The 23,224-nt window shown below is 48.8% G+C and overlaps 1 protein-coding gene across 4 annotated transcripts in view; it reads left to right on the top strand.

Annotated features, from left to right (window-relative positions):
• Nucleotides 1-22,544, top strand: part of WDR81 (WD repeat domain 81) — a 37,951-nt gene extending 15,407 nt beyond the window's left edge. For all 4 annotated transcript variants that reach the window (XM_032947587.2, XM_032947586.2, XM_076065156.1 and 1 more), the window contains 14 exons: nucleotides 15-146; nucleotides 1,029-1,172; nucleotides 2,347-2,656; nucleotides 4,071-4,178; nucleotides 6,044-6,255; nucleotides 7,161-7,348; nucleotides 11,239-11,407; nucleotides 13,123-13,243; nucleotides 14,058-14,285; nucleotides 14,651-14,922; nucleotides 16,975-17,227; nucleotides 18,015-18,160; nucleotides 19,126-19,305; nucleotides 19,687-22,544. In XM_032947587.2, the coding sequence (XP_032803478.1) occupies nucleotides 15-146; nucleotides 1,029-1,172; nucleotides 2,347-2,656; nucleotides 4,071-4,178; nucleotides 6,044-6,255; nucleotides 7,161-7,348; nucleotides 11,239-11,407; nucleotides 13,123-13,243; nucleotides 14,058-14,285; nucleotides 14,651-14,922; nucleotides 16,975-17,227; nucleotides 18,015-18,160; nucleotides 19,126-19,305; nucleotides 19,687-20,028 (2,805 nt within the window). In that variant the 3' untranslated portion in view covers nucleotides 20,029-22,544. The remainder of the gene's footprint in view (nucleotides 1-14; nucleotides 147-1,028; nucleotides 1,173-2,346; nucleotides 2,657-4,070; nucleotides 4,179-6,043; nucleotides 6,256-7,160; nucleotides 7,349-11,238; nucleotides 11,408-13,122; nucleotides 13,244-14,057; nucleotides 14,286-14,650; nucleotides 14,923-16,974; nucleotides 17,228-18,014; nucleotides 18,161-19,125; nucleotides 19,306-19,686) is intronic.
• Nucleotides 22,545-23,224: the final 680 nt, after the last annotated feature.

Here is a 23,224-nt window from a genome sequence, read left to right as displayed (position 1 = left end):
CTTCCCTCGCGCAGGTACTGCTCAACGTCGCAGGCACGAGTGTGAACCACTCGGAATCCATGGACGGAGCTCAGCGCGGGCACTTGGAAGGTGGCGGGGACAGCGAGATGGAGGACTTCTCCGGAGGGGTGGTGCTCAACGATCAGGTTGGGGGGGGGGGGGTGTCGGCATGTACGCGCGTTCACGTGCGCGCGTTCACGTGCGCGCGTTCACGTGCGCGCGTTCACGTGCGCGCGTTCACGTGCGCGCGCTCACGTGCGCGCGTTCACGTGCGCGCGCGTTCACGTGCACGCGCGTTCACGTGCGCGCGTTCACGTGCGCGCGCTCACGTGCGCGCGCTCATGTGCGCGCGCTCACGTGCGCGCGCTCACGTGCGCGCGCTCACGTGCGCGCGCTCACGTGCGCGCGCTCACGTGCGCGCGCTCACGTGCGCGCGTTCACGTGCGCGCGTTCACGTGCGCGCGTTCACGTGCGCGCGTTCACGTGCGCGCGCGAGTAGCCAGTCTCATGCTCGCCGCTCACCCATCCACCTGCGCTCGCTGGCTGTCCCCTGATGATGCTAGTTGTAATTACTGGCAAAACGTCGTACTGCAATTGTAATGTCGTGGGTTTACTCTCCAACACACTGGTGAACTGTACTAGTAACGAATTTGCATGTTTTGTTTACGTGACAAACCTTACTAATTGGCTGTTGGGTGGTGGCGGGATTAACGACACATTTGCTCCCTCGTGTGAAACACAACATATTTAAGCATCTAACCCAAAAACCTCTTATGGATCCTACACCAACATTGGTGGGCACGGGATTGGTGAAGGCGTTGAGGAGGCGTTGAAGAAGCAAACTACGCGACAACAATGGATGAAAATTTCCCGCACAGCCCTCTGCAGACAATGTAGCCACAAAATAAATGTTATCAGCCTCGCGAGCATTCAAGCGCACCGCACAAGGTGAGCTGCGCTTGCACATGGCGGCACGTGACTTTGAGGGGCACGTGTGAGCATCTTGCGCGGCTGCGTGTGCATGTCAGGTCATGCTGGGAGAAACGCTGGACTTCACGTCGGCCGTGTTTAGAGGCAGTGGGGACGAGGATGGTGCTCAGCCCCCGCCAGCGGACGCCACCAGCATCGGACAGGACAGCAACAAGAGCAGCGGCAGCGACGCTTCCTATGAGGTGCAGCTCCCCTGCCCCACAAATGTTGTAACTCTCAAATATTTTTTAAATTCATTGTATTCTACTTTTGCGTATGGGAAGCGTAGGAGCTAAATGCCAATGTCGAGGTCTGCTCGCCACGGCATCAGGTGAGAGTTTGTAATCTTTTTCTCTTCCTCCATTGAAGGAGCGCAGACTACGGTGGTTGACTATACGGTCCATAGCTCGGATTGCATGGCCACAGTTGTACTACTGTGGCTCGTCTTTAAATTTACATTCATGAAGTAGATGTGCACAGCGACCTATTGATGTTCTGATGTGGTTGATGGTTACACTAAATCTGTCTTTGAGGGGGAATGTCAAAGCCAGGAGGTGCGATGTTGGGTCCAGAATGAGGTGTTTATTCTGGACGTCTGCATCGTGCCACTCTGTACGCCAGTATCCTTCCAGATCTGGTTGAGATTCCCATATACAAATGGAGTTGCCAGACTCAAGAGGGATATTAAGGTAGACCCTATTCACGAATGTACAGGACGTGTTTATTTTTTAAAATTACACTACCCCAGCACTTCATAATGGATTTTTCACAGGCAAAAATAAATTAAAAAGCCTCTAAATATTCGTTGAGTCTCCAGCTGGAAAAAGATTGAGACGAGATCAGTTTTGTCTTCGCCTTTCATGCACGAGAAATGATCGAGGAGCCTGTGGCCTGGCATGAGAAGAGTAACTAATACCTGAATAGAAACAGTGACAGAGGGTGTGTGTGTGTAGTTGTGTGATGTCATCTTCCAGGACCTACCTTCGGCACAAGATGATGCACAGTTGGTTGCAGAGTTCCGAATGTACACGTGAAATGCTATCTTATGTTATAGAATGCTACCAAATCTATCAAAATAATTAACCTCTGTTCTGATTTTCAGTTTATGTTTCTTGTGTTTATCTTAAATTTGCACTCAAAGCAGTCATGAAATATCCCCATAAAACATCTCCACAAGAAGGAGACGACCCTTACATGGGAAATGCAACAGGAGAATCCACCCCATCACGTCCCGTCGTTGAGAAGCGTGTGTGCAGAGTTTGAACACAAAGACGGTCTCGTGGAGGTGATGCACCATGTGCGCATCCTTAAACGGGCCACAACTCGAGCAAAAAAAAACGTCGAAATAGCAGAGGTTCTGATTTCAAATTTTGACAGGTGGAGAAAGACGGCGTGAGCCTCAAGTCTGTGGACAGCGGGCACGACCTGGCAGGGGCGGAGCGGCCTGATGGGGGTGACGTAGACCGCTCCCTTGACGAGGGAGGGCCAGGGCCGGGGGAGTGCACCGCGACGTCGTTGGCTCCCGGCGAGCTCGGTGGTGTGGTGAGCCCAGTTGAAGTGGTCGGCCACACCATCCTCCCCAATCTGTCTGCTTCCTCGCCACTCGTGGCTGGAGAAGCAGCGGATGGATTGGAGCCGGGAGGGCCAGCACCGGACAGCGAGGATAACGACATCAAGAAGCTGATCCGTAAGTGGGGCAACGTTTTTGCGCCGGAAAATACGCAGCGAAATGCGCGTGCTTTTTGCATTCTACTTTTTCGAGGCAGTGAAACGCGCATTGTATCGCTGGGCATGCGTGGCTTCGCACGGTAAAACTACTACGGTTATTAAAAGATAGACCGCAAGTCGTTTTTAGAATCGGTCACCGATTCGGAAAGTTTAGTCATCGATTGCAGCGGAATCGTTCAAAGCGCACGACGCGTGCGACTCTGATTGGTCAGGGGCAGCCATCTTAAAGCCCAATGGCAGGAAGCTCCTCACAATGGGAAATGGGAAGCCCTCTCGTCATGGCAGCTTCATGGCCAGTATGGCGAAATTCCGGGTTCCCGCGAGACCAAAAGGGTTCTTTGCGACTGATGAAGTTGGGGATATATTAGGAATATGATGGGTTGCAGATACACAGTTAACCATGTGAATGCAAGTATATTATAATGCGGATGGACAGTGCTATTTACATGGCAATATGAAGATAAATGCCTGAGGCCAAGAAAACCGCATTTAGGAAACTTAATAGGACAGCTTCCAAATGAATAGCTCATTGCATGAGAAAGGTCAAGGACAAAGTGTGCAGTGCAGGAGTGAACACTCATTTTATACATAATTCAGATGTGAATGTTCCACCGGCATGTGTCAGATGGAGATATGTGGTTAGCCTGATGGGATCCTGTCATGTGTCTGGGGTTGATCAGACCCAAGTTCAATCCCAAGCCCTTCAGATCAAGTCCTCATTTGTACAAATTCCATTGCCAGGGATATAATATGATCTTGATCTGATGATGGGCAGATTACCTTATTGTTTAAAACGTAACCATGCAGTAATACATTCACTGTATTGGTTACATAACAGAAATGTAAATGTTTAGCCATTAGTGAAGGAACAAAATTTTTTATTGTGAAAAATACTTAAAGTACACCAACAGTATATTTCAACAAAGAGCTGCTTGTAGCTAAGAAGTAAAGATGCCACCGCTCAATGTGAAAGGGTAATGGGTTCAATCTTTGTGTGGCCGTGTGTGTGTGTGCTCGCTAACAGCACTTGCCCCAACAGTGTATCACACTATCGAGGGGATCTGTGTGCATATGGGGAGCGGTAGTGTAGTGGTTAGCATGCTGCGCGATGGACCCAGTGACCCGAGTTTCGATTCCCGCTCACAAGCAACACCAGTGACGATTATTTGAACCGTTCCTGGGCCTCATCCTAAAACAAGTACCCGATGCGGTATCTGAAAACATCGCCACTGGGGAGACGAAGGCAGTCAGACGTGGTGCTGGCCACCCACCCCTTCATATGCCGTGCCGGCCTTCATAGCTGCTCGCTAACAGCACTTGCTCCAACAGTCTAATAAGGCTCTACGGGGGGGATCTTTGTTTTGTGTTTATAGGCACAGCTTGCCGGACTGTGCGCACGCTCATTGGGAAGCTGGGACCTACGCTTGCCTCGCGCTACGTGGCGCGGAGTCTCCTGCGACTCCTCTCTACCTGCTATCTGGGTACCCCCCCCCCCCATCTGCTGTCACCCCTTGTGTCAAAATCACAGTTAATTCCCACTTGCAAGTGTGCATTGGCTGCCATATCCTGTAAATGTCATGGTTGGCCAAGTACGGTGTGAAACAAGCTCAACATACACGCAGGGCTATTGCTGGGCGATCATACAATCGGTGAACCATGTAAAATATCTTGCCTTTCTTGGCATCTTGTGTGAAATGGAGTCATGCCAGGTTTGCACAGAAAACTGTGAGTGGGCTACAAAGAGTGGCGGAAGTGTTACTGAATCCCTGACGTAATTTCTGCTAAGCTTCTGCTTTAGCTAAACCACAATGAGTTTTCTGAGTCTCTTGCTTTAGTCCTTAAAGACTGAAGGTCCGGCTGACCCGGACGTGACTGCTGCCATCCCCATAACCTTAACGCATGTACTGCCGCCATCCTGCTCAACAGCTGCTATTTTGTGATGACACAGTGGGCTGCTCTTAGCAAACATCTCTCTAGGGCCTACTCTCTTCATCGGCCGCTGGCCATAAGCTGGCATCTCGACCTTGTTGCCCTTATCATTCATCATCTGCTGAATCGTTCACAGGCCTTTGTCAGCACCCTACCGCTTATTCTGTTCCATTCACGCGTGGATCTAGACACCAACAGCCGGTTCAAGCTCTGAACCAACAGACTGAGGTTCCAATACTTGAAAGAACATTCGGAGTAGCGAGGCTTTTTTAAAAACCAACAAATACAAAGTTCGTGAATTTTGCGAGCAGTTAAATTACAATCTTCACACTGACGTAATTGAGTCGAGTTTAAAGCACAAAATTACAATTCCACCTCAAGAATCTCAGAGAATTCTTGCAAGAAGCCTCGTCTCCTCTCAGAAAGAGACTTGAGAAGAAAGTTTAGTTCTCACAAGGTGAGAGAACATGTATCTTGCGGCACAAAGCACCTCCGATTATCATGGTTAGCTATGTATGGTGCAAAATAAGTTCAACATAAGTCCATATATAGGTAGCGAGTCATTTCAGAGACACTATTTAGGAATCAACAGCGTTTATTCTACACTTATGCAACACCGTTAAACACGGGACTAAATACACCTATCCCTCACTCTTGTTACACTCGGGACTACAATACACCTATCTCTCTCGCATACAGGATAACTATAATCGGGTCAGAGCAGTCAACGTGCTGTCTGACCCACGATGAGGAAGACGTAGACATAGCACTTTGGTTCCACTTCACCTGCAGACAGCCCCAATATTCGATCGGAGCTTCCCTTTTATCCTTCTCGGCGCGGCTTGGCTCCACCCTTGGCCGCGCCTACCTCTGAAATATTCCTGAAGGTTCCAGGCCATCTTAGACCTGTTCCCTCTCTGGCTTCGCCCTTAACCACGCCCCCTTCGGGGACGCTCTAGACGTTTCTCAGCTACTTTTCCCCTGTCCCCTCGTTCACCTTTGGCCCACATTCCTCACCTCGGCCCATCACGTGCTTAACCCGGTGCCGGGGTGACTCGTCCCCACATGCCCCCTACCGACAGCCGCCCCCACCGCACTCCCCCAGTGACCGACTCTGTGGCGGTTACCTGCGGCGCTGGCGGAGGCTGCTATCCCCTACTCCGTCGGTAGGACTCATCTGGCTCTCTTCTGCTAGCACCCTAGTGACCCACTGTATGGTACTGCACGGTGTGTTAGCCTCTGCGCCCGTCGGCACTTGGCGCTACGCACCGTAGTGATCCATTTAACAGCACTACACATACAAAAGACGGGCGTCGTTTGCAATAACTCCCACTGTGGTAAAATGCGGTGTGATGCACGGTAAGTACAGTCGTTTTAATTTACCGCTGTGAAAATGTGTGTGCCCCTTTCTGAGCAGGCCCCGCCAAGCACCAGTTTGTGAGCGAGGGGGGAGCGAAGGAGGGCGCAGGGGGCGGCGGTGGTGGCGGTGGACGTGGCGCGGTGTACCGGGCACGCCCCGTGCTGGGGGACGGCCATGCCGAGCCCGTCGTGCAGTGCCTTGTGCACCTCGCCTTCACCTACGGGGAGCCCGTGCTCACGCTGCAGTACATCCCCCATGTCGCCTACGCAGTGAGCAGCAGCATCAGCAGCAGTAGTAGTAGCAGCAGTTGTAGTAGCAGCAGCAGTTGTAGTAGCAGCATTAGTTGTAGTAGTAGCAGCAGCAGTAGTAGTAGCAGCAGCAGTTGTAGCAGTAGTAATCGCAGTAGCAGCAGCACCTGGGGGTACTGCCACAGGGTGGTCCATTGGGAGTCCTTGGCAGAAAATTATTGCTTGGGGCCTCAGCGCACGAGAGTTAGATTCCTGATAATGGCTAACACTGGTGGCAAATTGTATCAGAAGTTTGTTTTAAGCATCACTTAGGTCAACTCGGCCTTAAATGAGTAGCTGGTTTAGGGTGTAAAACAGCAGTACTGGAGATACAAAGGCATTGGGGACTTGTTGCTGACCACACCACCCCTACGTGTGCCATGCTGGCTTTAATCGGGGCTCGCTAATAGCCTTTGCTCCAACAGTTTGTGATAGGATATTTAGGATTGTTGTCTTTGTTCACATTTTATCTTTTAGTATAGTTGTGTGTGTGTGTGCTGTAGTATAGATTGTTGCTTGTTCCGGTGTTGAGACGTGATGTAATGTGGATATGTCTCTGGCAAGTGGAGAGAATGTACTCTCATGGGTGTGTTGAGACCTGAATTTACCACAATGTACAAGTACAGCCCTGTGGTCTGTCCACTGCTGGATGAGGGCCTTCCCATGCTATGTGGGTCATGGATATTATTTAACTGCACATTAATGCAATCGTCAGTGGAGGTGGGGAGCATAGATGTTGGAGCTTTGCAGTACAGGACAATGGATATTGCTGTATACGAGATAACCCCACTTGGCAATAACTATCCCGGTTCAACCCCTGCTGAGCTGTGGAGATGTAATGAACGTGTACCTGGACACAGAGGCGGCTGTTTGTATGCGGGCTGCAGGTGGCGTCCAGCTTGGCTGGAGGCGCGCGCATGAGCAGCCGCAGGGAGGCGAGCCTTCTGGGGGCGGTAGCCTTCACACAGCGCCTCGTTGTCTACCTATCCGACACCACGCTGGTGGACTGCATGCGCCGACTCAGCCAGGAGGTCCTGCAGCCCGTGGTGAACATCGTCACCTCCCCATCGCTCAGGTGCAGATCGGCACGCTCGCAGAGTGCGTCGCTGAACTTCTTTCGCATTGTGCATAGCCAACCGTGCGAATTGGAGGTGTGGAAATTGTAACTGAACGAAGTGGCTTACATTTTGGAATTTATGGTAGCAGCCAAGTAATCTAAAAACAAAAGTCTACAAAAATGTAGCTTTTTCCATGCCAAGTTTGTTTACTATGTAAATCTTGATTTAAAGCTTTCGTGACTGCAGGAATTCATATTCTTTGGGTCTTTCGGTAAAGCCACGTAGATGGAAAAAATTGCAAAAATCTAAATCACGACGTTTCAATCACAACACAAGCAACCGTCTTCATGTGAAAAGAGGGAATTCTGCTGAGGCAGGCTATTTATAAAGGTTTAGAGATGGGCGGGGCAGCTAATGTTCATGTAGGAGCGGGTAGGAGAGAGAAATTTGCTTGTAAATGTAAGCTCGGCGGGGGCCAAGCTCAGCTCGGGCCCGGACGACGCAGTGGCAAGCCGCCATTTACACGGAGAGTCCAAAATAACTGCTAACATAGGTCGGTAGGATAGGAACATCACAGCCAGTTATGACCTAAACTGGTTAATAATGTCCTTCCATGGCTCAGTTTGTACCCATCTTCTCGGTTAAAATTGTGTCTGTGTTTATATATCTGGATGGCTTCACGAACGAATCTTTGCTAATAGCCAGCGGGCTTGCAGAGTACCTTCGTCTTGGCAAAATCAATTTCTTGTGTGCCCACCGCGTTAAAATTATGAATGATCAGCCACGGCTGAGGTATTGGTCCTACCGTGTTTCAAATTAGCCGTATGTTCACGAACCCGGTCCGAGACATGTCGCCTAGTTTCCCCAATGTAACAGCTGCCGCAGACACAGCTTAGTTTGTAGACACCGGGGTATTGTATGTCAGGGATCACTTCCTTCACAGATGAGATCAAATCACATTTTATGTACTGTGTTGAACCATACCTGGATCTTGTGTTTGCTCATGATTTTGGAAATAATTTTGGCGACCCCTGCTATGTATGGCAAGGTGATGGTTTTGATTGGGTCCTCAGATGGTTCTTTCCCAATGGTTGGGGTGATAGCTTTATGGATTGTGAAGTCTGAATATCCATTCTTCTTGAGGGCTTGGTGTACGTGCTCCAGTTCGCTGGCTAGGTGGTGATGGTTGGAAATGCATCGAGCTCTATGGTGTAGAGTGTTGATGAGGGAATTCTGGGATGGATGGTGGTGGGAGTCAGGTTTTAGGTAGGCATCTGTGTGGGTGGCTTTCCTGTAGACAGTGTCCCAACGAGCCATCAGGTCTCTTTTCGATTAAAACATCCAAGAATGGTAACTTGCCATCCTTTTGCACCTCCATGGTGAATTTGATGGCTGGGTGTATGGAATTGATGTGGTTGAAAAACTGGTCCAAACTGGTAGGCCTTGTGGCCAGATGACGAACGTGTCATCTACGTACCTCTTCCACAAGGAAGGACGTAGGGCGGATGCCTGGATGGCATCTATCTCAAATTTCTCCATGAAAACATTGGCTAAAACTGGAGATAAGGGAGAGCCCATTGGTGTACCTCAAACTTGTTTGTAGAATGTTCCATTCCAGGTGAAGTAAGTGTTGGTGAGGCAGTCTCTAACCAGGGCCGGTACATCAGCATTCAGTCCTTGTTGGACCAAATCTTAAATCATCGTAATGGTATCAGGCACAGGAACTTTGCTAAACAAAGATACCACATCGAAACAGACAGGAAAATCACCTGGAGATAGTGAGATGTCCTTAATTGAAGATATCAAGGGAGCTTAACTCACCTCAACTGTGCTTAACTCAGCTCACTTGATATATTCAATGGTTTATGTATTTTTTTCTATCTACGTGGCTTTACCGAAAGACCCAAAGAATACTATGTAAATGTCTCGCACAACTCGGGCAGAGCTTCCTCGGCCAGTGGTAAAAAATATATATATACATTTACCCACACTGGTGAGATTTACGTGGGTCTGATACCTCTTTTCTACTACACAACCGAGCCGCGCGGTGCCCGTGCCCAGGGGTTTGTTCACTGCAGAAGCCGAGCAGTGGCACTGATGGCCACGCACGCTGATCAAGTCCAGTCTCGTGTAGGTGACGCATTGGCGCCATCTACTGGCGGTGCACTGAAGGTGTCGTCAGCCCCACCCACTGCTGGCTTCCAGACTCGGATGGTCTTGCAAGTCGAGCATATCATGTCTTGGTTCTGACTCAGCGTGGAAAATAGCCCGTGGAAAAGCACCCATCCCGTGAGAGTCCTGCGTTGGCTGGGCTCGGATGTGTCAGTAGAATAGAGGTTTTAGTCGCCCGTGGCTAGGATATTAACAATCTAAACTTTTCCTTATTTTACCAGGCAAAGCCCACTGAGCTAATAGCTCTTTTTCAGAGACGACCTGGCTACAAATGATAGCTCAACGAAGTGGCTCATATGTGGGAATTTATAGTAGCCACCAAATAATCTAAAAGCAAAAATATCATGAATAGGAGCCTGCCCCTGCACAAAAAGAATTATAATTTACATTTATTTGTAAGACGCCTTCCACTAATGTCTTAAGGCGCCTTGTAAGAATAAGGCTAAGGAAAGGCCACGAGAGACAGAGAAGCTAAATAGAATAAACTGACTTCAGCAGATCTATTTTAAGACGAGACTTAAAAGTATAAACGAATTTACAGCGGTAGGAAATTCCACAACCGTGGCGCTTGTTCCATCCCAAGTTTGTTAACTATGTAAATTCGTAGCAGACTATACATCACATTAACTGTGGATGACCCCTTGTGTAAGTAAACAATGGTTGTGGTCAATTGAGATGAATTAAAATAAATAACATTGGCTGTGGAAGGCAGGCGAAGGTGAGAGGCAGGAGAAGGGTTACAAGGTCATGGAAGCATTTCGGCAATGCGTCCGCTAAATAAATATACTTAACAGCCACAATTGAATGGTTAATGGCCTGTGCAGGTTACTGAAGAGCAGGTCATATGAATCTACGATATCGTGTGTGTAGTGTAGAGCAGTGAAATAAATTGCACTATCAATCGTCATTCGATAAGTAAAGCCCATGCTGGCACGTGAACAAGCGTATACAGTTAAACTTTGGATTGCGAGGAGCATAATTCGTTCTGGAAACGTGTTTGTAATCCAAAGCACTCGTATATCAAAGCACTCGTATATCAGTTGTGATCACGTGACACTCGGCAGACAAAGCGTATATGTACTACTCGTATTGCAAGACCCTCGCTCGTTTATCAAATTATTATTTATTAAAAAAAATTCTCGTCTTGCAAAACGCTCGCGGATCAAGTTACTCGCAATCCAAGGTTTTACTGTACTCGTGTGCGCGTGTGTGCGTGTGTGCTTGTGTGCTTGTGTACGCGTGTGTGCTTGTGTGCACGTGTGTGTGCGTGTGTGCGCGTGTGTGCTTGTGTGTGCTTGTGTGTGCTTGTGTACGCGTGTGTGCGCGTGTACGCGTGTGTGCGCGTGTGTGCTTGTGTACGCGTGTGTGCTTGTGTACGCGCGTGTGTGCTTGTGTGTGTGCGTGTGTGCGTGTGTGCGCGTGTGCGCGTGTGTGCTTGTGTGTGCTTGTGTGTGCTTGTGTGTGCGCGTGTGTGCTTGTGTACGCGTGTGTGCGCGTGTACGCGCGTGTGCGCTTGTGTACGCGTGTGTGCTTGTGTGCGCGTGTGTGCTTGTGTACGCGTGTGTGCTTGTGTGCGCGTGTGTGCTTGTGTGCGCGTGTGTGCTTGTGTACGCGTGTGTCCGCGTGTGTGCTTGTGTGTGCTTGTGTGTACGCGTGTGTGCTTGTGTACGCGTGTGTGCGCTTGTGTGTGCTTGTGTGTGCTTGTGTACGCGGGCGTGTTCGTTCATGTGAGCAGCTTTCCAAGCGGTGGGCAGTGCCGTGCCGTGCTGTGCCAGAAAGCGATGAACTTGATGGCGCTGCTGTGCCTGCGCATCGGCGGAGACTCGGCCCAGGTGCACATGGCCGACGTCATCCGCACCTTCTTCCACGGCTTCTCCGTCGCGCACAGCCTCGTCTCCCCACAGGTGTCCATGCAACCCTGTAGCCTGAGCTTGTTTTAAAAAAAATGGCTCGGGATGCACAGGGTCCATGAGTGGCCCGGCACGGTCAATGATGAACGAGTAATGACACGATGTGCTTTTGTCTATCGTTCATTCTGCTGTGGCTGTCGCTCGCTGTGTGTCTATGAGGGCAGGCGTGTGACGTCCACTACTTTATCCCGCCTCTCCTGTGTGTCCTCCATTCAAGAAAGTATTCTAACTTTGTTTGCTATCTTGGATTACTTTTGCTGTTTTCCTAATGAGGAAAGTTTCACAGTTAATTCAGGTTATCCTCGCAAAGATGGTCACTGCATCGCATGCTTACAGATGTGCTTCTACGGCCATCTGGAATGCTCTTCCAATATTAGTAGTGGAGCTATGCGCTTTTAAATCTAAATTAAAAACTAATTTCTCTACAACTGCTTTTTGTACAGAGTTGTCTTTCCCCCCGCACCTCCGATTAACACAGTTGGCGACATATGGTGACAAGTTCTACATACGTACATACAATTCACTGGGGGCATCAGCAAACATACAAATAGATATCTAAATAAGTGGTTTGAAAAGTATTTAAATTAAGGCATACTTTTTTTACTCATGCTTTGTAGTTGGAATTAGTTCATCCGTAACATTCGCATCATCTTCATCATGCTCTTGCATGCCAGCCTTTTGTGAATGGACACCAGACAAATAATCTCTTGCATCATGAAGTGCTGCTTCTACGGACGAGTTGCAATGGCACTGTGCTTTCTTTCAAGGCCCGATGAAGTGATGGGTGTGGGAAAATCGAAAATACAATTTTTAGATTTAAACTTGTTTACGCTCCACGCACACAAAGTAGCCTGTAGATGTGTGTTTTTACATTTGTGTATATTTTTTTAAATTATTTTATTGACATAGTTATCCTAATGATAGTTTATACCGATTTGCCTTTACAATATGGTCATACAAAAGAAATGTCACATCAAAAAGGAGACTTCATTAGTCATCTGCTGTGAGGTAAAACTAAGAAATACAGTATTCAGATGTGGGACACCCTGGAAACAGTTGCAATGGCCAACATGAACAGCCAAATCTTTACACACGGGCCCATGCTCAATTGAAGGAGCATGTTCTTGATTCTTTCGGTAAAGTCACGTTGAAGGGAAACAATAAAATAATATATATTTTATTATTTTGTTTCCCTTCAACGTGACTTTACCGAAAGAACCAAGAATATGAATCACTGCAGTCACGAAAGCTTTAAATAAAAAAAATTAAAACATTGGCATGGCCTAGCCTCTACAGAGGCCACAATCAGTGACACGAACGCTCACGAATACCTTGAGCGAGTGACTAGCCACATGTAGATTACGATGTTGGTTTCACATAACTTGGATTCTATCTCTTAATATATTATCATTATTTATTTCCTTATTAAGCATGCATTTATCGCAACATTCCTGCTGAGATGCAAATCAAGTGTTTTACAATTGTTCCATACAGATATATGCTCTTAAGTTTAGTGTTATAAAGTGACACTAATGTTTCTGATTCAGGTCTGATATATACGTGTATATTCAAATACTTTGTTGATTTCAATATAAATACTCTTACTCGATGACCAAGAAATTGGGTCTTGCACGATTACACCCGGATTGTTGTACGAGTGGAGGTGCTTGTGGGAGTGTGTGACACGTCCCTTTGGTCTGCCGCTATAGGGAGGCCCTTCAGAGTCCGGGCTCCAACCTGAGCAGGAAGACACAGGCCTAGAGGAGATTAAAAAGGCCTTCACCTCCGAGTTGGCTTACGCTGCGTTTGTGCCGTTCGTCTGCCTGCTCGGTACATTCAGCAACTTTGGTTTTTCCCGCTTTGCTTTCCCTTAAACCGGGGGTGGGGGAACCCATGGCCTGGGGCCTCTCCCCCGTCTCATGACCTCGTGTCACATGGCCTGTGGGCGCACGAGGCCTCTACCGCTGCCACAGAGCAGCAGCCCGCAAACAATATTATATCTGTCACTTGAAGCATCTCAGTCTCACTAATCGGGTACTATAGAGGAATATTTAAAACTTGGCAACACTGTTTCTAATATTGGTGCCCGAAGTCACCAAAAAAGTTCAGGCCCCCCGATTATATTTTGTGATCTTGGATGATGCTGAGGTGTGTGTTAAATATGCGGCCCCCCAAAAGGCACTTGAAGGTTCTTTTGGACACTCAGTAAATGAAAGGTACCTTGCAGTCTCATCCACATACCTCCTGCAGCTCCCTTCACTCTTCTTGCCATAGTCGACCACAGTCCTTTTATAATGTATAACAGTATAACAACAAGATAATATTGATATTGAAGGCCTGCCTGCTACCGTTGTTACAAAGATGCCAGCAAAGGATGGCCTCCAATTGCGATTCATGCTATCGCAGTGTCTTTAATGTATATTTTATCAAGTGGTGTACTTTAGTGGTTTCTAGCACGAATAATCACACAGCTGCGAGAATGCAACTACTGGCTGGCTCTGCAAACTGTGCGGAACGCATGTTGACCCATCGGCTATCCATCGCTTTGGCTGACGATGAGATTTGCCACAGAACTTCGCCGTAGCATCCGTGGCATCTTTGTGTGCGGCCTGCGATTTGAGATTGCCGCCGTTGCCCCGCGCAGGGAATGTGAGCGTGGAGAAAGTGATTCCCAACCATGAGCTGGTAACGCGGCTGAGCTTGGAGCACGAAGAGCTGCAGCGGAGTCAGCTGGAGTCCTCGCCCGGCTCCGCGACGGACAGGGAGCCGGGCGGGAGCTTCACGCAGCCCCGGGCCAGCTCCTTCCAGGACAGCGATGAGTTCGGCACCTTCGGCGGCATCATGATCGGCAACCGCATTCAGATACCTCAAGGTGCGTCTCGGGCCGCAGCCGTTCCCATCGGTAACCAAGTCTGTTGAGTGACGAGAAAAAGCCCATGGGCAATAGAAAGCTATTGCATGCTGCTTGAAATGCACGAGTTTCAAACGACGCGCAAATACGTGCGAAAACGCACAAAACAGCCTCTGTGCGCTTGTAAAAATCGGCAGCAGTTCCAGTAGAGGTGCGCTGTGACCATCTCGGCTCTGTCCACAACACTGGAGATTATCCGGGACTGGCTGTGCATTTCGGATTGAATTGGTCACAGATTTGTCAGGCGAGCTCAAGTTGATGAGCAAGGACGTGTGACTGCTTGCGTCTCTTAATCCGGTTGTTTGACGGAACGAACGGCGTTGCAGGCTCTGCCCCATCAGACGTGGGGCCGCTGGGCCGCGTGTCGGCGCACAGCAGCCCGTTGGCAAGTGCGGTGAGCACGGTGAGCTCGGTGAGCTCCGTGAGCACGGTGAGCACGCCGACGTCGCGCTCCCTGGAGGAGGAGGAGAGCCTCGTCAAGCAGGAGCTGCGTGTGAGCGAGCGCATGCTGGCCGGGAACTGGCTCGCCTACTGGCAGCATGACATCGGACTCAACCGCACGGGCGGACGCTTCGTCTTCAACCAGATCAAGCTGCAGGTGAGGAGACGCCATCGCCGCCGGAACGGTGCACCGCTTTAGTACTTGGACGTGCTGGGGTGGGTGGGGGGGGGTGTTGCGAGGGGGCTGTGTGTCCACAAGGCCCCATTTGCTGGGCTGTTCCAGGAGTTCTGTAAGATCTGTTACTGTTTTGTGAGCCACGTGCTGCTTGTTAAGATTATTTACAGCTCTTCATTAATCAAATATCCGTCATGGGGGTTCTTTGACCGTACTTCACTACGCTTGCCACAAAACTGGTTCAAGCATCACTCGCCACTGATATTAGCCATGACCAGGAATCCAACTAAGTTCGTTGGGTTCATAGAACAGGGCAAGAATGAGAACCCCCTTTGCCAGAGATCCCCCAATTGCGTATTTTAACATCAAACTCAACATTGCATCATAACAAGGAAATAGTCATCTTCACATTGCTGGCAATGTGAAGAGTCTATTCTTCATCAATAAAGTGATTTTTTTAATTTAATTTGTGCCTGTCCACTCCGACTAATAATTTCATTTAAAAAGCACCTTCCATGGAGGATCTCAAAGTTCCGTATAAGACGCCGCAGCAAACACCTAGCATAAAAATAACTCGTTGGAACAAACATAGAGACAGAAATAACTGCTAAAAGCCATTTGCTAGTTAAATATACAGAAGTGTATAAATACGTTTTAAGACTCTTTTTTATATCCTGATATCTCGTAGAGATACATTCACTTTGTGCACCATGTTGCATTGCAAACAGCAGAGATTCACCCAACCCGGTGATTAGTAATGGGAGTGAGATTGAGTAGCGAGTTTGGTCCAAACAAACTAGTTTTTACCACGGTACTCAAACCGTATTCTTACAAACCCCTACGAGTTCATCCAGGTTTGCTTACATTTGAAAAGGACGTACAATGGTGGGTTTTTAAACCCAGCACCCACTGATGTGTGAAAATGCACAAATAACAGCTGCGGCTCGCAGATAGTGTTTCAAGCTTCGGAACTGTCAAGAGCGTTAGGAGCATATTGAGGTCACCCTTTGTTTTGTTAAATCCCAGCCGAATGCCCGAGTGGCAGCGTATTAAATTAAACATGCTGCCAGGGGAAACCATGCGGGAGCAGTGAGCAGCGGGAATGTTCCTCTAGGATCAGCAGTGCAGCAGTGTCGTCTGACATGCCCCTGACCACCGGCATGTGACAGCAGTGTGGGTGTGTGTGTGTTCAGATTTGAGGCTCATCTACCCGTGAACACACTGTATTTCACAGTGATGTTCTACATGTTATTCATCTGCCATTTTAATTCATTTCAACACTCTATCCCACCCCCATGCCAAGTTGCATATTCTGAAAAATCCAAATTCACGTGATAATATTTTCTTGCCGAGTTTGGACTAAAAACTATCAACTCAATGGTCTGGGCTGGGTTGCATAAAACGTGAATGGAAATTTATCTTAATTTACCCCGATATAAATTGCAAACCCAGCCCTGGTTGAATCTCACCTGCAACGATTTCATTCAAGAGCGCTGTATCGGTCTCGTGACATGGTAATCTGTAATTTTTGAGCCACCTGCCCTGCCCCTTCTGCCTCTTAGGGTTAATGAACAGGCATTTTATGCCAACGGCATTGAACTTTTGTGACGTGCGACGCTTGGAGTTTCTTAGCTTAAGAACACTTTTTATTCGCCAGGTAAGACCCACTGAGCTATATAGCTCTTTCACAGAAGCGAAGTGGCTTATCACGTGGAAATGTATAGCAGCCGAATACTCTGAAACGCATGTTTATAAATGTGGAGGCAAAAACCGGAGAACCAGGAGAAAAATCCATGCCATCCACAGGGAGAACACGTAAACATGCAAACTCCAAATATACAGGCGTCAGGGTCGGGATCGAATCCGTGACCTCCTGTACACCAGGCGAGGTAGTTCACATCTCGCCACCGGGCTTTAAACGAGTGCTGGCTCGTAGCGGTATTGGTGTGTCACCGACGGGACCCCGACAGATTATGCCCTCGAGCATGACGACGGCAAACGTGGCCCGCGCCACTGCGATGTGTCGCGACACAGACGTACGTGGGGCACACGGGGACGGTGAAGGCGCTGTGCGTGCGGCCGGACGAGGACGGCTTCCTGAGCGGAGGCAAGGACCGCACGGTGCGCCTCTGGTCCCTGTCCAACTCTGGCGACGGCACCGAGCGGCTGCACGCGAAGCTGACGTACGGCCAGCACCGGCGCTCCGTGAGCCAGGTGGCGCACATGGAGGGCGGGCAGCACGTGGTCAGCTGCGACGGCTCCGTACACGTCTGGGACTGCAACACAGGTGCCGGCGGCAGCGAAGACGCGTGCAGTGCAAAGCCTTCGCGGAGAACCAGAGCCGAGCTCGCGAAGGCTCGTCTCTTCTGCTAGGGAACCAAGGCGGGAGAACTTGAAAGGTTCAAGGTGCAGCCCTTCAATCGCTTGCTGTGGCCACTACTGGCTAAGGGACCTCCACCCGAAGGCGTTATAGAGAGAGCCCCCCCTTTACTAGAGGAGATTTGGCATATTAATCCACGCTGGTCAGGTGTCTTGGAATAGATGGGGGTACCCACACTTTACCCCACCACACGTAACCTGCTTATTGACCAACTGGCGGTGGGTATTACCCACACACGTGGTCTGTGCTTGCACTGTATCCAAAAACTTAAGACATGTAAATCTAACTACATCTAAATTGTATATTAAACAAAACATTGTCTTCATAGGTCTCTCGTACGAAGAGATGAGCTCAATGGGATGTCACTTGATTAAGTGAGAGACCCGCCGGCTGGGTTTCAACACAGTGGTAGGGTGGGACTTTGCCAAGAATGCAGACCAAACTCTGTTCTTGCTATCCATTTAGGAATCTTGTAGTTCACATAAAACCTTACAAAAATGCTCCGAAAAGTGAATTATGCCCAAGTTTAACCGTGTGTTTTGTGCCGTTACCTGACGTGTACGTCATCGCATCTTTACGCGCAGGTTAACATCGTGATGACTTTACACACAGTTAACGTTCGCGTGGCCATTGCGTGTGTCCTAGCGCGTGACCCTGAAGGGGTGCCTGTGTGTGATCCACGAGCACCTTGCAGGCTCCACCGTGGCTGTGTACGAGGCCCCCGACTCGCGGCTAAGCGTGAGCTCTCTGGCCGTGCTGCCGGTGCCGCACAACACGATCGTAGCAGCGACGTCAGACTCCATGCTGCGCTTCATCGACACGCGCAAGCCCGGGATGCAGGTGTGACTCACGCGCCGTCGCGTGCATGCGTACGCGTCGGGATGCGAGATTCTGTGAAATGTATCGAACGTATAAAACTCTACAAACGATTGACACCTCCTAATACGTGGACACACCTTTTCGTCAATCCACTGCTGGATGGAGGGCCTCCCTCCACGTCATTTGCCCCGTGGGGGTTATTTCACTTCACCATGCTGGTCAGTGCAGGTTGGTGAAGGTGGGGAGCATAGACGTTGGAGCATGGTCCAATTCAACAATAGATGTTACTGCATTGCCTCTTCTGCCCACCATATAGCCCCTCAACCTATGACAACCTGTTGTGCACGGTGGTTGCCCGTCTTAGTACTATCCCGGGTTCCACCCTGCTTAGCTTTGGAGAGCTAACAAGACAGGGCCCATTTGGAGCGGTTAAGTCATTGACACGTACGCTGTGAGTGCCCACTCATGTCCCGCGCGCATGCACACACCCGCTTTCTCATTCACACTCGTGCTGGCATTGCGCGTAAATTCTGTTACTGGATCACGGCTACATGTTGCGATGCAGGAGGGGAATCGCAAGTATCACGTGGTGTTGGGATCAGCTTGTAAGACGCATCTAAATGTTTTCCTTTAACAATATTGGCCGTCAATGTCCTAATACAGTTACATCTGTACTTATTTACATTCTACTGATTAATCTCATTGACCTTGCTGTTGTTTACAACAGAGGGGGATCCTAGGAATCATAGGGATTTACCTGTAATGTAACATATAAATGTGGAATAGAGCCTGATATTGCCTTTTAAAAAGTTTAATTTTGTATTTGGTAAATCTGTTAAATACAATGTGAACGCAATGGAGTCATGATAAAATGATTAACGAGGCTCTCGGTGTCTTTCCGCACGACTCGGCCGTCAAGGGTGAAACGAACGTGTGAACCACGTTTGTTTTGTTTTGCCGTCTTGCTGTGCGCGGTGCTGACCCAGCACGAGTTCCAGCTGTCGGTGGGAGGCGGCGGCGGCCCGGTGCGCTGCCTGGCGGTGAGCCCGCACGGTCTGTGGGTGACGGCCGGCCTTTCCTCCGGCATGCTCGTCATGCTGGATGTGCGCACGGGATTCTTCCTTCGGATGTGGCAGGCCCACGACGGCGAGGTGTTGCAGCTCAAGGTTAGCGCTCTCGCTACGAGACTCTGCCTACAGCTCCTCCTCTCTGCTTGCCTTGCCTCCCGCGACAAATTCCTCTTCTGCCGCGTGCGTGGCTTTTCGGCGTTGTGCTGCATTGCTCTCCGATGTGTGTTCGGGCTGTGCCACTGAACGTTAATTTCCTGAAAAGGCTCCCACCACATGGAACAGAACGTCCAACATCATGCCGAACAACACGCGGTACAACCCAAAAACTCATGGGAGAGCTGAAACAGTCTTCATGATTTCATCCGCCACCACTTTCCCATCAACATTGCCACCTGTTGGCAGATTGTATTCACGTGTGATAGCCTTGTGCTGTAATAATGTGGTGAATATAAAATGTATTAAAATGATGATTTGCAGGGCGTCGGCAGTAACACGTTGGTGAGCTCGTCGTCGGACCACACGCTCGCCGTGTGGAAGGCGATGGATGCTCGCTTGAGCCATCTCTTCCGCAGCACCCCCGAGGCGGCGCACACCTGGGACACGCTGGCAGGCAACGGCGCCGGGGAGGCCGGCGAGGTGATCGCTGGCACCACCGGTAATCGGATATTTGTGTACCCTCTGGGGGACGCCGCCTCAGGACCAGCCACCAAGCTGCTCCCCGAAAACTTCCGCGGGGTGCTGTCTCGCCTTGCCGTGCTCCCGTCCAAGCGGCTGCTGCTGCTGGGCTCTGACAATGGCAGCGTGAGCTTGATGGCGTAGCCGCTCCCTCGGGACTTCCCGGCCGCTTAGCCCGCTGCCCGCTGCGTTTAGTATCAAGGTAAAAGGTGCAGTCCTGCAATTGCTTTCTCATGTCACCGCCGGCTGAAAGGTCCTCGACGAGAGGAAGCTCAAGAGAAGCCCCTTTTGATTGTATTTAACCTACTCTTCTACACTGGCCAGACATATTGGATGAGGTGGGGGGGGTACCTAGTTTACCCTACAGCACACAAGCTGTGGATTGACACACTGGTCGGACCGATTTATACTGCTGGATTGACGGAGGCGCAGAGGGTTTAATAAACTTGCACCGTTGTTTCAACTGCCGCACTGGAAGATCGAATCGAACCAGCGACCGCCGAATTGCAAGTCCAATGTGCATTTGAAAATCTGTACATATGTTTATACCCGTCTAAGCAGGTTTGGAGAGACTTGTTTCCCTGGATGAGTCCTTGCAAATGACTGGACCAAATTTTGGATCGACTTGTTTATCCGATTGTATTATTGATGGATTTTGTAGATTAAAAGATAATGAATAAAGTTGTTTTTAAACATGAAGAAGGATTTATAATGTACTCAATGAAATAAACTTTGAAAAACACAAGTTGCTGAAAAAGTCACACGAATAAATCTTGAAGTGTTCCGCACTCTTGTCTTACAGTGTACAGCTGTTGTCATTGAGGGTCATTTTGGCTGAATGTATAAACATTCAGCACCGGTGCTGTAAATTATGGGCCAAAGCAGAATAGGAAAACCCTTAGCAGCACTATTAATAAGTTAGAGCCCTTTGTCAGTCCGCTGCTGGATGAAGGCCTCCTAAAGCCGGGTTATTTGACTGCTAGTCAGTGTGGGTTAGTCAATGGGGGAACCCCGAACCAGTTCAGATATCGCTTGCCACTGATGTTGGCTGTAGCTGGGAATGAAATTAGTAGTGCAGTGTGCTAATCGCTGCACCATCGACCCCCCCCCCCAATTTGGGTCAGTCAATATTTACCCACATTGAAGTAGCACGCATTGTCATATCAGCCAGGTTTTGTGATATCCAGTGTCAGCGACAGGTGACAGTGGTTGAGCCCAATGGGCAGCATCAGGAAGACGTGTAATGTCATCTCTCCACCAATGTCCTAGGTTGGGCATTTGTTTAATCTGAATTGAACATTTTGGTCAATGGTGTCAATTTTTGTTCTTCAACATGTTTAAGTCTCAATATTTTTCTGAGTATCTTGGGAAGATGTTATTGGAGGGAATCGTATTTGGAGCGATCACTGTGCAACCTCTTTATGCTTGTAACCTCTTCCAACACCTTTGCCAGTTGTACATTATTGCTCTTTAAGTTGTGTAGCAAATCACCTGTATAGCACTTGAGTTACATCTGTTGAAATTGTTAAGTGTTTCCTTATGCACCCCTAACAAAGGGTACGTTTACAGTTATGTAAAACGGTCATTGCAATATAAAATATTAACATCATGCTCATTTGCATGCCCATGATGTGTACACCTTTTGCTGGACAGGGAAAGCTGCCAAATGGGCCCTCCTTGGCTAGACTGCAACAGGGCATTGAAATAGTTGAGATGTGACGCAAGACACTTGAGTTTGAGTCCTTTACGCATGCTATAAATGCAAATCCTTAAGCTCGCAATAATGTATTTCAAAAGGCATGGGTATTTCCTAAACACGTAGCCATAATATTGCTGGTAGATTATTTCTGTCGATGTATTGTAAAATTGTGAACAAAGTGTGACTTATTACTCAACTTGAAATGAGGGTTCAACACGGGAACTACTCTCATCATGGCTATGTTAATGAGTAAATTGTTGTCATTCGATAATTAGTTTTAAAAATAACGATGCTACTCAACAATTACATTTAAGATTGAGAACTCTACCACCGGTGGTATTGGCAGGTCAGCAATTGTCAGCATTTAAGATTGAATCCTCCTGTGGCCCCATCCCCCTAGTTTTTTGATTGGTTGCAGGTGAGAGAAGATATGGACGCTAAAAGGGAATTGTGCCAAAAACGACCTCCCAGGAATTGCACAAACTCTGTTTTGCCGAAAGGTTTCGTCAGTGTTTTCTGCAAATGCAAAATCCATTCTGTGCATGAATTGGACTTCTGGATCATGTTTTTTTTTTTCTTTCAGAAAGTTCTCGCTTATTTCGGAATGGATTATAGGGCATGAGTTGCTATTCATCGGATTTAGAAAGAGACTTTCAGGATGTATAACAGTACTTACATTTTATATTGAGACCCAACATTGTGAGGAAAGCTGGCTAGCATGTGGAAATGTATACACCATGCTGCTATCTCATTGCAGATGACAATCACTGTAACCATCCCACCAACCGTCACCACAATGTGAAACAAACATGACATGGGGTTTGCCTTTGTAGAAGTGTGCCTGCCTAATGGCCCCCTCTTATCGTGTCCCACTATAGAACGGCGCGAGTTGTACCCTCGACATGTTTTCAGAGGAGTAGACAAGTTGACTTTTCAAAGTTAAAATAAAATGTCTTCTGTATCCAGTGTATGATTTGTTTAGCAGTGTGTGGCATCCATGTGGAGGGCGAAGACTTGCATTTGCAGCTGTTTAATGTGAATTTGACCTCGGCTGCACTCAGCCCTTGCAATGACCGTGGGAAAATTAGGCAGTAAGCTGCAGATCGTGTATCAAGAGTTGCAGTGTCAGGGGCTCTTCATCCAGGGCACAGCACCATGCACTACAAGCACCAGATGATAGTATGTGCCCACGCTGGTACTTGCCCGAGGGTGATATTGCTGCGAGCTGTCTTGGGAAATTGAAGTGCGCGCGTACTCGCAACACGTGTAGAATGCTCTCGAATGTGGTTTTGGGTTGGGAGCTTTTTCAGGAACTGAAACACATCGAAGAGCTATACAGCACAGCTGCATAAACCGAAGTAGTCGTACGAATATAATATGCTACAAAATCATGCGTGCAGTCGCACAGGAAAAATACTTAATGCAACGGGCTACACAGCATAGATACCTCATTACCAAAGCAAGTGAGCTGGTAGTGGTGCGGTTGGAGAGGGGTGCTGATTCAGGTGTGGAGTGTTGCTGCAGGTGATGAAGTGTGGAGGCCTGCCCAGGGATTCCAGGTGCATTGAGATCCACAGTGCAGTGTGGGCAGCCGATGATCGGCTGCTACCCAACGGGCTCGCAAGTTGTCGTGTGGCCATC

Source organism: Petromyzon marinus, chromosome 6 (genome assembly GCF_048934315.1).
Source record: "Petromyzon marinus isolate PM22_M1 ecotype Great Lakes invasive population chromosome 6, UKy_Petmar_22M1.pri1.0, whole genome shotgun sequence".
Taxonomy (NCBI): domain Eukaryota; kingdom Metazoa; phylum Chordata; class Hyperoartia; order Petromyzontiformes; family Petromyzontidae; genus Petromyzon; species Petromyzon marinus.
This window is presented reverse-complemented; position numbering and strand designations above follow the sequence as displayed.